Source organism: Diabrotica virgifera, chromosome 4 (genome assembly GCF_917563875.1).
Source record: "Diabrotica virgifera virgifera chromosome 4, PGI_DIABVI_V3a".
NCBI lineage: Eukaryota > Metazoa > Arthropoda > Insecta > Coleoptera > Chrysomelidae > Diabrotica > Diabrotica virgifera.
Window position 1 is genome coordinate 41153980 of NC_065446.1, and position 18274 is coordinate 41172253.

Below are 18274 nucleotides of genomic sequence, written 5' to 3' on the forward strand. Positions count from 1 at the left end.
TTTTAATATTTAAATAAACTGTTTAAAGTACATACATTAATTTCGTTGAAATCATATCATAGAAGTATAACTTCTTGCGTGCGTACAAAGTACACACACATTCTTTTTTTACATATTATTAGATATGTTTACTTAGTTTTAAGTTAAATTCATAATAATTTTGATTCTCAAATATTTTTTATAACTAATTATAACTAATGTTATGTTTGTTTATAACTAATGATTTATATTTACTTAGGATTTTTCTATAGACACACACAGGTGTTTTCACATCTAGGTGTCTTTCTGTACAATATTATTATACCTAGTTAAAATTGTAAAATTTTGCTTAGTAAATTGAATTGAATTGAATTGAACACATTGTGATGGTTTGTGAAGAATTAAAATGAACCACGAGCTGGATGAACTAATGCAGAGCGCAGATATTGTTAGATTTGTAAAGTCTCAAAGACTAAGCTGGCTTAGTCACTTAAAAAGAATGCCAGATAATCGAGCTGTGAAAGTAATCCAGGGATGGAAGCCCCAAGGAAATAGAACAAGAGGAAGGCCCCGTACGTAAAAGATGGATAGATGACGTAGAGGGGGATATTAAAACCATGAACATCAGGCAGTGGCAAAGGAAAGTATCTGACAGGGCAGAATGGAAGGACATTCTTAAGCAGGCCAAGACTCACATAGGGTTGTAACGCCATTAGAAGAAGAAGAAGACTAGGATTGTCATCAAAAATGATTTTTGTGATATTCAATCTCTAATCACTTGTTGTCTAAATTTATACAGTTTTAAGTTGTGCCACTCTTGCATGCAGCCAACAATATGTGAACTAAAGTTAAAGAAGTTAAATATTCATTTCATTGTAAGTAGGTATATATATCATCGTCATCCAACGGTAAAACTCACTACGTCCACTTTTGACAAAATTGAGTTAAGTATCCTGATTGATTCACAATAGGTATCAATTTTCATAGTTAAGCAGAAATATCATCCTAGAAAGTACGTAGAGATGGTTGCCTAAGTCACTGAATATGCATAAGTCCAAAATTACATAAGTCCATTTTATTGTCAGGCAGAAGTCACTAAATGTTCAGTTTCTCAGATCTGTTATTTTGGACTTAGTGACTTTTGTCGAGATGACAACGATATACACAATATTTCATGATAATTATAGATAAAGTGTTTTTGTGTCTTAAATATTTTATGTGGATTGTAATAAAATTAACATATCAGAACACAACAAGGTATTAATATTTTAATCCTAAAATAAAAACCTAATTATTATAATAGAAAACTATCTGGTAGTGTAAATTTCTAAAAGTTACTAAATATTGATAATAAAAAATCTTTTGTTTGCTTTTTTCACTTGTAGTAGGAACAGTAGAATGATATATCAATATTTTCCTTTCAGTAATTCATTCTTCTCATAAAATATACCTATACCTATACCTACATAAAAATGAGTCATTAAGTATTACAATTCATGGTAAAAAATGATTATTCATGCCTTATAAAAACTTTTATACAAAAGAAAGTAAATATTCATATAAGATAAATAATATTGACATACAACAACAAACAAACTTAAAATTACACAATTTAAAGAGGTAGAGATATTTTTACTTTATTTATTAGCAGTCAAAACAGATTTTTTTAAGGTAATTTGTAGGTGTCACAGCAGGTCACTTCATAAGCTATTTATCAGGTCTTCCCAAATCATCATCAAGAAGTGATCAAAACAGTTTTATTTGTTTTAGTTCACGACAGTACACTTCAATTAGGCATTCCAAATCACGTGATATAATATGGCTGCTGGATGGCGAAACTGTCATCCATAGGCGTATCCAATGTTTAAACCACTTCATATTTAATTTGCTATCACAATTTCACAAATTTCGCTACACAATTAACAAAAAAACAAAACCAAACAGGATATTCTTTACAAATTTGTCAATATTCAATGTAAACATTAGATACGCCATGACCACCCCCCTTAACTATGTCTATGGGCATGTCAGTTTAGCCATCCACCGACCACCACTGACAGTTCATTGGAATCCCTAATTTCAACTGATAATTCTGACAGGCACCATTATTTTTCTGTTTGAGACAGATTCTTAAACACAAAATGTATAATTGTATATAGTCGAGGAAATGAAGCTGGAAAAATGGCAAAACCTCGCAATTTTTTTCGCCCAGCCTCGATTTGTACAAAAATTTGGGATTAGGTTCATTTCACCCTCTAGTTCATTTTCTATATTGAGCCGTTGTACGCTTTTGGTTTTTTAAGGATGAAAACCACCCCTAATTGTAAAAAATTATAAAATAACATTTTAAACTTTAATATTGTCAACACTTGCTTCTTATTAGTACATAATGATTGTTTTGTGCTTTAAGATATTTTCAACCCTTAAAACCACCCTTGTTGGAGCTATATATGAAAAGTTTGCTTATCCTAAAAGAATAATTTCGGCTTGCATCAATTTACATAAAAATTTGGGGTTAGGATCATCTTACCCTGTACTTCATATTCTATATCATGCTCAAGGGCGTTGATTATTTTTAGGGGTGTAAACTACCCTTATTGTCAAAAATTATATAAAACCATTGTAAACTTTATTATAGGTAAAATTTGGTTTTGACTGGTTAAATAATGATTGTTTTATGCATTAGGATATAATATAATATTTCAACCCTTAAAAACCACCCTTAATAAATTGCAATTTTTATAAGTAGACAATTTAATGGATCTATACAGAAAAAAAAGTAGAATTAAAGAATTACAAAAACATTTACACAAAAATACGAATTTACAAATATATAAAAATACACATACAAATAGTTTTTTAGTCATCCAGTATGCGAACCGGCTCTGTGGTATTATATAGGTACATTGAAAATGCTCTATAAGGGGACTATTCGAATTTAAAAAAAAAAATCGTTTTATAAACATAGCTCCTTCATTGTTGGAGATAAAAAGTTTTTTGAATAATAGTTTTGTAGGATTTTTGAAGAGTAATAAGACTGTTTAAATTAAATTCCTTAAGATATCTTAATTTTTAATTGAGGTGGGTTTAAAGGGCTCGAATAAGGCCCCTTATTAAGGGAATGTTTGCTCGTAAATAGATGTTTTAAACAGCTATATCTCGCTAACTGTTCACTGTAATGAAAATATATGCATAAGGAAATTTTAGCTATTAAAAAAGCTACAATTTAGTAGTCTATCATTTTTTTCGTATCTCCAGTATTTTCGGAGATATTTTGAAGAAAATGATAAACAATGCAAAATTGCAAAAAATCAATTTTTCTTTAAACTCAAATTTTTCTAAAATTCGGACTTTTAAATAATTTAAACTTCTTGGGTGTATTGACAATATAAATATAAAAGGAATTACAGAAAGGCGAAGACCAATTTTTAGTTACAAGGGTAGTTAGGGGGTTGTTTTCACTGTTTTTTTCGTAGAGAAAAACAGGTACTGAGTTTTTTTTTGATCATAAGTTGCTTAATTTTTATGCTAGAAACTTTTTATTATTTTTTTTGAAAGATCTTATTGTGTGCTTGAAAAAACATCATGTAACTTTTCCTGGAAAAATGCAAAGTTTTCCCGTTATTTGTATTTGTATTTGTAAAAACGCTAACTTTTAACATGCCGTATCTCGGTTTGTATTGGTCGTAAAAATATTATAGAAAAACAGTTTCGTTTGTGTTACTAAAAGGTACAATTTTGATATCTACAGTTTTTTTTATTAAATGCATATTTTTCTAGTTATTCTCAAAAAACCCTCTAAAAAAGTCTATTTTTCCGTAGAAAAACTGTTACTTTCAACCACGAATAACTCAAAAAATATTAGTTTTACGAAGAAAATGTAAAAAACATTTTTTTCTTAAAATTACTGTTTACATCGATTTACATGGTTAAAATGTAATAAAAAAATCCCACCACCCGAGATGGGGTGGCAACTACCCCCAAGGTTTTAGCGTACATCAGTATGATATAGAAAATGGTTCTTGGACTATTTCCTACCTTCTGTGAAAATTTCAAGTAAATCCATGCTGGACGAAAAAATTGCGAGCCAAAATGCTTCATTTCCTTGACTAATAAGGAGATATGATAAATTTAAATAGAATAATGATACTCATCCTACAAAAATTGACCTAAAGTAGTATCTATATATATCAAATTTCAAATTAAAAATAAAATTAAATCTACTGACTATTTTTTATGGCCATAAATTCTTACAAGACTTGGCCGGCCCAGGCATTCTATATTAAAAAAAACAAATGTGTGTGTACTTTGTATGCAAGTAAGAAGTTATACTTCTGTTATACGATTTCAACGAAATTAATATACTTTATTTATATTTTATTTAAATATTAAATTAATTTTAATACTTACTACTTTTCAAAATTTTTTATTAAAACAATACCAAAAATTAAAAAAATAAAAGAATAAAACACACACAAACACATTGAAATGCCACAAAGAAATGATTTCTGAACAATAACTGTTGGCAAAAATTTTAACTAAATACGCATTTTCTGAAAAAAATTATTTAATAAATATGGTCATAAAATGTATAAAACAAAAGTTCGCATTGGGGATCGAACCCGCGTATATTAGCGATGCGATGCGATGGGCGAAGCGATGGTCAAAGAGATGGTCGATGCGATGCTCGAAGCGATGGTCGATGCGATACAATGGGCGAAGCGATGATCGAAACGATGGTCGATGCAATGCAATGGGCGAAGCGATGCTCGATGCGAAGCTTAAAGCGATGGGAGAAGCAATGGTCGATGCGATTCTTGAAGCGATGCTCGATGCAATGCTTAATGCGATGCTCGATGCGATGGTCGATGCGACGGTCGAAGCGATGCTCGATGCAATGCTCAATGCGATGCTCGAAGCGATGGTCGATATAACATGTAAAGAAAAATGCAAAAATTGCAAAGTGTAGAGATAATTGTGGTTTATCCCTAAAGCAATATTTGATAAAAAAAAACAAAAACTACATAAAAAACAGTTTTTTTTGTTAATTAATGTATTGGTAAAATATTCATTGTTGATAATCTGAACTAAAAACTACAGTATGATATTTTTTAGGCACTCATTCTAAAGTTAAACAAAGAGGCACATTAACTTTAGAATGAGTACATAAAAAATATCACACTGTAGTTTTAGTTGGTGATAAACACCACTCTGATTTTTGTATGAGAGTTTAATGAAATGGTAACAAATCAATTGGAAGTTCTGTCCGACAAAATACATGGAACGTTTTCGTAGTCTGATGTTCCAAATTTTTCCCCTGTTCCAGTGTTCCCATACATCAAAGTTTGTCCGACTAGACACTGTTAAGCTATTAACAAATTTTCAGCTTCCTATTAATTAACTTTTTTTCGGTACACGGGATCCAAGTCTATATCTATAACTAGAGGCAGACATATAACATGTAAAAAAAATGCAAAAATTGCAAAGTGTAGAGATAATTGTGGTTTATCCCTAAAGCAATATTTGATAAAAACTACATAAAAAACAGTTTCTTTTTGTTAATTAAAGTATTGGTAAAATATTCATTGTTGATAATCTGAACTAAAAACTACAGTGTGATATTTTTTAGGTACTCATTCTAAAGTTAAACAAAGAGGCACCTTACAGAAAAGATGTATTCAGGGCTCCTGGTAACCAGGGTGCGATGAAAAAACTTATACATTTTCTACAGACTGGAAGACTGGTTAATATGGACAATTTTAGTGTATACACAATAGCAAGTGTTCTCAAAAAATTTCTTAGAAAAGTACCAGGAGGTGTGTTCGGTAAAGACATTGAAAATAAGATTTTCCAAATTATAGATGTTATGGATTTTCAAGTACAACAAGAAGAGATTCATAAGTAAGTACTTTTACTTAGTATCTACATTAGACTCTTAGATTTAGATTCATTTCCATTCGAAAAAGTTAAAAATATTTTCGTAATTTGACTAATATTGGAAATAATTGAAAGAGAAGAATCTTTATAACTGAAGACATTGTTTCTAGTGTAAAATACTCCTTCCGAACAATTCCGAAAATTTCAGCCGATATCACTATATTCACGGCTGATTTCCTAGCACCTAATAGGTATGATCTTTTTCGGACTTATCACTATACAGTGCATACCTACAGTGTTTATTCGGTAGTTTAGGACCCAGCCTGGAGATAAATTTTACCATTCGATTGATTAAGTAGTAAGCGTAGATATGTACTTCTTCTTCTTCTTCTTCTTCTGCGGCGCTACAGCCCAAATTGAGCTTTGGCCTCCTTTATTTTTTGCCTCCACCCTTGTTTGTCTATGTGGCTGCTCTTCACCGTACAAGGACTCTTAGAAGTGCGTAGCTGCTTACTAGGTCTTCCCAGTGCTTTTTTGACTTTCCAACCAGTTTCTTGTACTTTCAACTCCTAATTGTACCAAAATCGGAGATCTAACTCATGTCAATTTAAATGTCATTTACAAATAAATAATATAAACGACCTTTATAAGGAATTAAAAAATTTTAAATGTTTTTCCCAATAAACCTTAATACTTTAATATTTATAAATGATATGGACCTTCTTCATCTTATTTATAAACATGTTAAATTATGTAAATACAAGGTGTAAATGTAATATATACCTACTAACTAGGCCTAATTTGTTAATGTGGTTTGAAAAAATTAAAAAAAAAGAAAAAAATATATATAAAAAACACATAGTAAAATAATAACAAAAAAAAAAATAAAAAAAATTAAACAAAAATAAAAAGAAACGAAAAATAAAAAAAAGAAACTAAAAAAAAAGTGTTTAGCACAAATTAAAATATATATTAAAAAAAACACAGTAATATAATTAAAAAAAAACAAAATAAAAAAAGCAACACAATGTACCTATGTATCTAAAAATAATATTGTAGTGTGTACTTATATTATGAAATAAGAAATTTATGACTATGAATCTGCAATCAATCACAAACAAGTCTGGCTAATTGGCTCTGCCAAAGCCATTTTTCAAAAAAAAAACAGTTTCTTCCCTGCATTCTAGTGTTCAGTGCTCTTTTTAGTAGCCTATCCTCTACCATTCTTATCACATGTTGGCGTAGGAATATGGGTTAGAAATGGTGTCAAATCAAACAAAATCGATGTTCACGAGTTTTGTATTAATAAACATTCAGAGTTTTGTTGCATTTCATATAAAGACTGATTAAATAACATAGTTATAATATTAAACTGTTATAGATCCCCCTCTGGCAATATTAATACTTTTTTAGAAAATCTTGAGTCGGTTTTAAATTTCGTTTTTAAATCTAATACCTATATTATTGTATGCAGTGATTTTAATGTTGATACAAGATATTTAAATTATGATGTTATCAAACTACAAAATGTCCTTTCTTCTTTTAATCTAAATTTTAATCTCGTAAAATGGCCCACTAGGGTCACGGATACCAGCATTACGACGATTGATAATGTCTTTGTTAATTTTTCAAACTCTTCTGTTACTTGTGTAAACGACAATACTGTTTCCGACCATCGAACTGCACTGATTGAGTTTGATTTTGGGGCGGGTGAGTCGAGTGTTTTCTATCAAAAAAGAAATTTTAATGACATTACTATAAACAAATTTATAAATGACACCTCAAGTGAGGACTGGAATCAAATATATGGTATCCTAGATACAAATATTGCTTTTAATACCTTTTTTAATATTTTTATGTATCATTTTAACATAAATTTTCCTATTATAAATAAAAAGTCCAAATTAAAAAGTAATAAATGGGTTAATAATGAGGTAAGACAATCAAGTTATCAATTGAAAAATTTGCATGCATTATCTAGGGCATTTCCAGAGTTGCGTGATTATTATAGACATAAAAAAAGAGAGTATCAAAAGCTTCTAAATTTAACCAAAAAAATGCCATTACCAAAATATAATAAACACCTCAGATAATCCTTCTAAAAGTGCTTGGAAAATTATATCTGATTTTTCAAAAGGTAAAAAAAATGAGAGTAACATAACACTTTCAAACTAGCATTCTTTTTGTCCTTTCTGTATCAGGTCGTGTTTCTGCCGCGTATGTTATTATTGGTCTGATGACTGTTTTGTACATTCTGCCTTTCACTTCTTTTCCGATATTTTTATTTCTCCATATTGTTTCATTCAGGCAACCTGCGGCTCTGTTTGCTTTATTCACCTGGTCTTCCATTTCCGTTTCGAGCTTTCCTTAGCTAGATAGTGTGATGCCTAGATATTTATATAAACTCCATGACTTGTTGTATTATCTAACCCCCCAGCTCTAATTTACACCTTATTAGATATGCTATTATAACCATGCATTTAATATTTTTTGGGGAAATTAACATGTTAAATTTTCTAGAGGTTATATTAAATTGGTGCAGCATACGTTGTAAATCATCTTCACTTTAAGATATTAGTATTGCATCGTTCGCATAGCAGATTATTTTAAGTTGTTTTTCTCCCATTTTGTATCCTTGTTTATTGCGTCGTTTGCATAGCAGATTATTTTAAGTTGTTTGTCTCCTATTTGGTATCATTTTTTGTTCTTACTTTTTTTATTGCCAATGTTGTGTTGTTTAATGCCAATTTTGAATCAGTGTTTCAAATAGCGTTACATATAACCCGGTCTATATAGACATTTCAAATAACAAAAATTGCCGGAGAGCCAAATTTTGGTGGAGAGCTAGAGTATACCATAACAAATAAAGTTTAAAAAGTCCCCATCGATCCCATGTGTGCGTCAAAAGTTATTCGGGGTCAAAGGTCAAAATTTGAGATTTTTTGGATTTTTTTCGAAAACGATAAGTTTTACCAAAAAAAAAAACCTTAAACCAAAGTTGTAGATCTTAAAATTCTCTACAAAAATAGTCCTTACTATTTTTTTCCTAAGAGTTGCCATTCATGAGATATCGCGATTCAAAGAGTCACATTATACATGATATGCACACGTTTCCACACCACTTGTGAGGTAGTGTACTCGGCGCGTATTTTAACGTGGTTTCCCCTGTAGGCCTACTCCACTAACTGTTTTGACAATTTTGGGATAATTTAAGGAAACAATGCCGGTCAAGTTCTAGATATTACCTTATTATTGATATTGATTATTGATATTGCTATTGATTTTTAGGTTAACTATTGTTTTGATTTCTTTAGATATTTTAATCAGATTCATATTCTTGAAAGTCTACTTCAACAGTCAAGTCTTCTTCGATTTCATCTTCTTCCTCTTCCTCTTGCTGGATGTTCAAAAATTGTTCAAATGTGACTAAGTCATTGGTCTCTTCATTAAAATCACAGGAGCCTTCCTCTGTTGTACTAAACTGGACATTTGAGCAAGACTGACCTTGGCAGTTGGTACACACTAGAGAACACAGCAACCCGACCTTTTTACATCCACATTTGGCACTACAACCTTTTTTGCAATTGCAAAAAATAGTGTTAAGGAGTTTTTCTGGAGCAGGTGGGAGTAAGGTTTTAATCGGTTCCAGAGTATTATCTATTAATTTCCAACCCCAGTCTTCTGGATTCAGTTCATTGCCTAGCCATGTTTGAACTTGATAATATACTCGATACAAATGTTGAAAAGCAGATGCTGATGTTGGAGGAAGACATGATAGTTGTACTTGTTTCTTGTTTCGCGTATTTTTTACAAAAGTTAAGTAGGTATTTATCAAGACAAATAATTTTTTTTGGACATCCATAAACCGCAAGAAGAAAGCTGAAAGAAAGCTGAAATGTAAACTGACAAATTAACAGCTGCGAATATTGAAGTGAAACAAGCTAAAAATGACGCAGATGTCCTTATAATTGAGACAGCAATTGAAAAATTTAAGGCAACAAACACAACAATTGTAGATGGTGAAGGTGTTGATTTGTTGGTACTGATTACTGCAAGGACTCCAGTACATAAAGTTATTTATTTTCTGAAACCTGGAAGGGTTCAACAGCGAACAGAGATATATTCTTTGAATAGTTTATCGGCTTATCCCAAATGCCAAAAGTACATTTTATTTTTGCATGCGATAACCGGCTGCGACACTACGTCCGCAATGTACAGAAGGGGCAAAACGTCAGTACTTAAATTATTCGAAAAAAAAGATTTGACTGACTGCTGTAAAGTTTTTACAGAACTTGATTCTACACCGCAAACAATAATTACGGAAGGAATTCGCTTTCTTCTTGCGGTTTATGGAGCTCCAAAAAAAGTTATTTGTCTTGATAAATACCGATACTTAACTTTTGTAAAAAAATACGCGAAACAAGAAACAAGTACAACTATCATGTCTTCCTCCAACATCAGCATCTGCTTTTCAACATTTGTATCGAGTATATTGTCAAGTTCAAACATGGCTAGGCAATGAACTGAATCCAGAAGACTGGGGTTGGAAATTAATAGATAATACTCTGGAACCGTTTAAAACCTTACTCCCATTTGCCAAATTTGCCAAATTTGGAAGCCAAATGGAAATATTTTATATTAGTATTACTCCTATAGAGTAACTAGGTCCATTTTCCGTTGGAACTTTACCACGCTGCAGACGGGGGTTGTGAATTGCATAGTGTAGAATTCCTTCCCTTTAGTCTTCACTGCAGCATCCATTTGGCTTGCATATTGTACCTTGGAGGTTGTCACCAGGAAATGGGCCAATAAAGTTTTTCAATTAAAAATCTTTTAAAAATATTTAATTTACAAATATTTTTATTAGGTTGAAAAACTTAGTCTTTTATTTAGCAGATGCCGCTAGGCACCTACTACCATCTCGTCAGTTGCGGTGGGAGATGGATATGTCGAAGATTTTTACCTGGGCCAGAGAAATGCAGCCTATGCAGTCTCTGATGAACCTCTGACAAGAGGTGAAATCGTCGATAAGAGTGCTGGCTGCACTCTCTGATCTGAGTAAAAATTAAGACAGTTTTGGTTTCGCACCGCAACTGAATGAATAAAAATGGTATACATTTTTATTTTTATATTAGTATTACTCCTATAGAGTAACTAGGTCCATTTTCCGTTGGAACTTTACCACGCTGCAGACGGGGGTTGTGAATTGCATAGTGTAGAATTCCTTCCCTTTAGTCTTCACTGCAGCATCCATTTGGCTTGCATATTGTAGAAGCCTTGGAGGTTGTCACCAGGAAATGGGCCAATAAAGTTTTTCAATTAAAAATCTTTTAAAAATATTTAATTTACAAATATTTTTATTAGGTTGAAAAACTTAGTCTTTTATTTAGCAGATGCCGCTAGGCACCTACTACCATCTCGTCAGTTGCGGTGGGAGATGGATATGTCGAAGATTTTTACCTGGGCCAGAGAAATGCAGCCTATGCAGTCTCTGATGAACCTCTAACAAGAGGTGAAATCGTCGATAAGAGTGCTGGCTGCACTCTCTGATCTGAGTAAAAATTAAGACAGTTTTGGTTTCGCACCGCAACTGAATGAATAAAAATGGTATACATTTTTATTTTTATATTAGTATTACTCCTATAGAGTAACTAGGTCCATTTTCCATTGGAACTTTACCACGCTGCAGACGGGGGTTGTGAATTGCATAGTGTAGAATTCCTTCCCTTTAGTCTTCACTGCAGCATCCATTTGGCTTGCATATTGTAGAAGCCTTGGAGGTTGTCACCAGGAAATGGGCCAATAAAGTTTTTCAATTAAAAATCTTTTAAAAATATTTAATTTACAAATATTTTTATTAGGTTGAAAAACTTAGTCTTTTTTTTTTGTTTTAAAATACCTTAAATGGATACCACCGTAATGGCAGACAGTTTAGAAGAGCTTTATACTCTGTTAAACGCAGTAAATAACGAATGCAATGAAAAGGGCTTAACCAACGTAGAGGAAACGAAATGGGTGGTCGTCAGAAAAATTATTATTGAAGACTCGTTACTAAAACTAGATAACAAAACTTTAGACAAATTGTAACACTTTAGATAACTGGGCATCTAGACTGCAGGGTTAAGAACGATGAAGAAATTTAAAACAGAATAAAACTGGCACGCAAAAGTTGTCATCTGTATTATGTAACAGAAGTCTCTGTAAACACGCGTCTAAGAGTGCTAAAGTATTACGTCTGGTCTGGTTTATAGATGTGAAACCAGGAAAATACAAAGTTAAAAATCTAAATATGTACATACATATTAGAAGTGTATGAGTGGTGGTGTTACTAGTGTTGGAAAATTCTCGAGAATGAAAAATCGGAGAATATTCTCGAGAATATTAATATTCTCGATGTGGAGAATTTTCTGAGAATGAACCCCATGACGCACTTAAGGATATTGTTGAAGATGAAAATTAGGGTTTTAAAAATCATGATCATATATACAAAATTATGAGACGAAACAATAGTGTTCTTTGTATATAAAAAAATACAAAAACAACAGAAAAGACAAAATTTCTTTGATAAAAAAATGAAATTTTCTTCTTAACAGCAAAATAATCGATGTGGTATGATAAAAGATGAGACCTCAGATTCAGAATCTATTTCTATCATTAGCTCATCCTAGTCAATCTACAATCTGCATTTCAACCTACTGATGAGTTGTGGGATTTTGTTTTTCACGAGTGGCCAGCTCAGTCATGGATTGGTCTACGTCTAATAATTTTAAAGTGTGAGCAATAAAAGTTACCTTACGAGCCCGTTCAGCAGTGAGCCGGTTTCTTTTAGAGGAGTGGATAAAAAAACCATAAGTACTGAAACTTCTTTCAGTCGCTGCACTGGATGAAGGCATGCTTAATCAACTACTATTTTAGTTTATTTTGTTCCGAAACATGTACCTTTTCACCATATGATTAAGTCTAGTTTTTCAATTGATTTTACAACGTATGGTTTTACAAAAAATCCCTCCTTAGACCGATAAAGTACCAAATCTGCAATTATTTCAGCCGACTCATCACCATATTTTAAAGTTGCTAAATTATCTACAAACTCAGTTTCCTCAACTTGTTCTTCCCTGCTTAAATGAACGCCATTCTAAATATTTGCACGTTAATATTGCACCAAAACAATAAATTAATATTGACACTGTAAACACTCTTGCTAGTGGTTCATGGGATTGGCAAAAACAATATACCTACATATTTTTTAAATTATAATAATTTGACCCGTATCTAGTTTTTATTTTTGTTTCGGTTTTTGAAAATACATATAGAAAATTTTTGCCGAGAATATTCTCGAGAGAATTTTCTGGCCGAGAATATTCTCGAGAATATTCTCTTGAGAATATTCTCTTCTAACATCACTAGGTGTTACCGTCGCATGATCAAAATCCCGTGGACAGCAGATATATCCAATGAACATGTGCTACAAACCATGCACAAAGAGCGAAAATTGGTCAACACCATCACAATGAGAAAGGTCCAACACTTTGGTCATAATAATGAAGGGACCTAAATATCACTTACTCCGGTTGATTATTTAGGGCAAATTAGAAGGAAAACGTTGGGTCGAAAGAAAATAACTGGCCTGGGCGTAACATTAGACAATGAACAGGGGGAACAGTCGAGAAATTGTTTCCTATAGCTACCAACCGAGAAGCATTCCAGCAGCTTTGCATGTAGCATGACGGTAGTCAATGCCTGAAAACAAGCATGGCACACAAAGAAGGACATGTATGGTTTCAAACATTAAGAAATGTATGGTTTCAAACATTAAGAAATGCTTTCTTCTTCTAAATGTGCCTATCTTCTAGAGATGTTGGCGACCACATTGACCGATCTTATTCCATTCACAGCAGCTCGAAATAGATCAGTTGACGTTAGAGCAGCCAACTTCCTAAGATTGGCCAGCCAGGATGTACGTCTACGTCCAGGGCCTCTCTTGCCCTCAATCTTGCTTTGTAGAATCAACTGTAGTAGTCTGTATTTATCATTACGCACAATGTGGAAGAATGAAGGCAATTTTCTGTTCTTTACGGTGTTAATTATTTCTTTGTCTTTTCTTAGCCTCTGGAGAATAGTTAAGTATGTTAGTTGTAGGGTGTATATGAGAGCCTCAACACATACGTCGGTAGCACCACATTTCAAACGCCTCTCCGCTTTATGGCATTTTCTGTTAGACTCCAGCTTTCTACTCCGTAAAGGAGGGCACTAAAAAATGCTTTAAAACCAAAAAAATATTAAAGACAGTTAATAGGCATCGTGTTAAACAAAAAATATAATAGACAGACGCGGTGACAACTAATTTTAATATTCATTTAACTTGGAAGATTAGTTATTATTATACCATTGTTGTGTGGTTGATGTGGTCAGTAGAATGCGTGGTTAAATGAATAAACAGTTTCCTTGTTGTATCGTATGATATTGTGGTTAAATGATATATTTGTGGTTGATCTGAATTGATATGCTAATTAGTGATTATTGATAGCATCTTATAATATTTCTTGAGGGTTTTATTTATTTCCTTTGATCTTTTATTTTATCATCATAACAAATTGTGGATTAACTAACTACAAAAACATTTTTTTTATCATAACCTTCTCTGATAGGATAATAGTTTATTTTTCTAATCCACGTTTAATTTTTTCTAATTCAATGCATTGCCTTTAAATTACTGTGTAATTAAGTTGAAATATAAATAACTTAATTATTCGATTTATAATAGATGTTAATACTTGTTAATTTTTTACAGCAACAACTTCCAATGTTACTTAATTTTTATAATTTATATACTCATGGTCACATTTATCATTAGTCCAATCAACAGCCATTTTCTCGTGGAATTTTGGAAACCAAGATCAATTTCCTTAAAAATTTGGATTTAGGTAGTAATTATAACCTTTGTCAAAATCTACCCTATGCGGAACTGCGCTTTTTAAATAAAAATTGAGTCATACTTCTGAGCTCGGTAACTTTTGAACGGTATAACCGATTTTCAAAATTAGACATGCGTGGAAAGGTAATGATCGGTACTATCACAAGCCGCAAAGGTCGGACTTAAATTTTTGAAATTTTTGGGAGTTTTGGGGAAGAGAACGAAAAAGAGACCCTAAATGGGAAGGGCCGTAAAATCCACACCCTTGGACCAAAATGAATATGGATGGACGAGTATTCCAATTGTCAATTCAGTCAGATTTAGAAAATCGAAAATTTCGTGTATACAGGGTGATTGATTAGTAGGATAAAGCTCAATAGCTGCACTATAGTAATAGATAGCAATAAAAGTTAATAACAAAAATTTTAGCCACCTTTGAGCTTCACATTACAAAATTAGTAAGAATGTTACAGGGTGTTCGATAACACAGTGGCAGACCAAACTTATGTTTTTTTTTTAATGGAACACCCTATACTTTATTTTATATTCGAAATCCTGTTAACTTCTCCATCACAAAAATATAAAGGTTTGTTATGTTATACAGGGTATTTACAAAGTTATAACCAATTTTATATGAAAATCGTAACAAGTTCAACTCCCTGTATAAATAAAAATAAACAAAACAACAATGGTTAGCTCATTCAACAATGGTTAAGTAGCTCATTCAATGATCGTTTTTAGGCGTACATAAATGTGTTAGGAGATAATTTTGAACACCTTATGTAATTAAATATTAAAAATATTTTATTAAAAGTAGCTTCTAATTTTTTCAAACATGTTTTTTTGCAAAATGTATTACTGATAAATTATGTTTCGTTCCTTATTTGTTACATTGTTACATTGACATACAAAAGTAGTGTTTAATTGTCTTCACAAAATATTTTATTTTGTGTTTTTGTGTTTTTTGTAAAATTTATTACTAATTTTCTTTGTTTATTTGTTGCATTTACATAAAAAGATAGTTTTTAATTGTTTCAAAAATGATGTTGCATATGTAGTGGTTGTGTTTTTGTTTGTAAAATGTATTACTAATAAATTATTTTTATTTCTTTATTTGCTACATTGTTACATTGATTACCGGATTGATAATCCGTAATCTTCAATTGTCAATTCAGTCATGGCTTACTTAAAATTTAGATAAATTTAAACACCTAAAATAATTTGCTCTGAAAAATGAAAATATCTCGAAAACTAATAAATTTGGGCATAGGGAATGTTATATAAAAATTAAAGTACATTAATGTTACTTTTCAATAATAATATAAAATACAGGGTGTTCCATTTAACATTACTGAGAAAATAATGTACTTGCGTTTTGACTCACCCTGTATTTGATATAAAGAAAAGTAGCAATATCAATAATTCTTTAAAATTTTGACAATAAATAAAAAAATACGGCATTAATAAACCACTGCTGTTGTGCTTATTTTTATTTATACAGGGAGTTGAACTTGTTACGATTTTCATACAACATTGGTTATAACTTTGTAAATACCCTGTATAACATTACAAACCTTTATATTTTTGTGATGGAGAAGTTAACAGGATTTCGAATATAAAATAAAATGTAGGGTATTCCATTTAAAAAAAACATAAGTTAGGTCTGCCACTGTGTTATCGAACACCCTGTAACATTCTAACTAATTTTGTAATGTGAAGCTCAAAGGTGGCTAAAAGTTTTGTTATTAACTTTTATTGCTATCTATTACTATAGCGGAGCTATTGAGCTTTACCCTACTAATCAATCACCCTGTATATAGTGTCTCATGTAGGGGTATTGTGCGCCACCGGCGAGAACTGCCGTTATCTGGTAATTTGTTCTAGCTAGCATATAAGGTAAAAACAATAAAGATTCACAGAACCGAAAGCAAAACCTCGGATATTGGACGGATAAGCAAGAAGACGAATCCAGCTATGAAAATGGTCTATTATAACAAGAGAAGAGAGATCGAACAAATTTAGGACACATAACAAGAGAAGAGAGATCGAACAAATTTAGGACACGACGTAAAATGGAGAGATCAATGCTTGGAATAAGTTTGAGAAATATAATTAGTTCGTCTACCAACTTCCTCGCAACATGTCGCAATAGGGTCAATCCAAGCCAAGTGGTCCTAAGGTGGTTGCTTGATTATTTTTAATATTTTTTATTTTTCTACCTTTTAAACTTCAGTCTATGGAGAGTACAAAATTCCATTCATTTTATTTTTTTAAAATTTAGTTTGCCGTTGACGGCCATTTTTGTTAAAGCGTGTCGATCATTTTCACGGAAAACATGGCTTCGCTCTTTAGCCAATATTTTTACTGAGGTTTGTCCTAGCCTAGAACAATAAATCAAAAACCAAACTTTTTAGAAAAGTATGCTCTAAAAAAATTGCCTGTAGCAATATTCAATTCCAAACTACCCTTAAGGCCTTAAATGAACCTCAAAGTTTGAAAAGGTAAACTGATAAAATTCCATTTTTAGCATTTTTTTAACAGCATAAGGCAAGCCGATAATGGTTTGTAATTTTTTTTCTGGAAAAGACATACGTACATACATACTTTAAATAAAAAAAGTTTGAGCTTTGAGACTTCGGTAAATTAAAAAAAAAATCTCAAAAATGTAATTTTTTGAAAAATCTGAAAGTTTGACCCCTTATATCCTTGATGGGCACGGATGAAAAAAAATTGAAATTTGGCTGAATGTTAGCCCCTAGCAAGTAGAATAAGAAGTAAAAATTTGGAGTTGCAGACTTACGTCATATAGGAGTTACAGGCCTGAAAAAATGGTCAGAAATCGAAATGGTCAAAATTTGAGCGTTTGCTTGCAGGGTAATTAAAATTCAAATAAACTGTCTAATGAAGTAAAAATTAATGTATTTTCACCAGATTTTACAACGAATACAAATGTATACAGGGTGGGCCAAAGAAAAGAGTCCACCTCGATATTTGGCAATAGTTACCTATTAGATTTTAAGGAAATGCTGAAATAGGTCCATTTTTATTATATTGCAACTTTTTGGGATATATTTCATACTACGTGACGTCATCCATCAGAGCGTGATGATTTTAAATGGGAATAGGGGTCTTGTGGCAACTAAAAATACATTGTACTGCTATCAGAAAATAGAAAAAATGTTTATTTCACAAATAAACATTTCTTTTCGCTTAAATTAAATCACAAACAGCCTCCCACCTACCTCTTGACAGTTTGAACAATTAATTTAAGTGAAAAGCAATGTTTATTTGCCAAATAATAATTTTGTTTTTTTATTTTATGACAGCAATAAAATGTCTTTTGAGTTAAATAAATTACATACATTCTTCTTTTTTTGTCAATTTAATTCAAAAATTATTTTTTGGCCACCCTGTATAAATAATTATATTATTGTTTATACTGCTGAACAGAGAACTGAACACTCTTTCAAATGGGATAACATACGACCCCCTATTCTCATTAAA

The 18274-nt window shown here is 31.7% G+C and overlaps 1 protein-coding gene across 5 annotated transcripts in view; it reads left to right on the forward strand.

The window, feature by feature from the left end:
• LOC114325503 (uncharacterized) overlaps positions 1 to 18274 on the forward strand; it is a 154635-nt gene that overhangs the window by 6628 nt on the left and 129733 nt on the right. For all 5 annotated transcript variants that reach the window (XM_050648168.1, XM_028273561.2, XM_028273562.2 and 2 more), the window contains exon 2: positions 5609 to 5880. In XM_050648168.1, coding sequence (XP_050504125.1) covers positions 5609 to 5880 — 272 coding nt within the window. The remainder of the gene's footprint in view (positions 1 to 5608; positions 5881 to 18274) is intronic.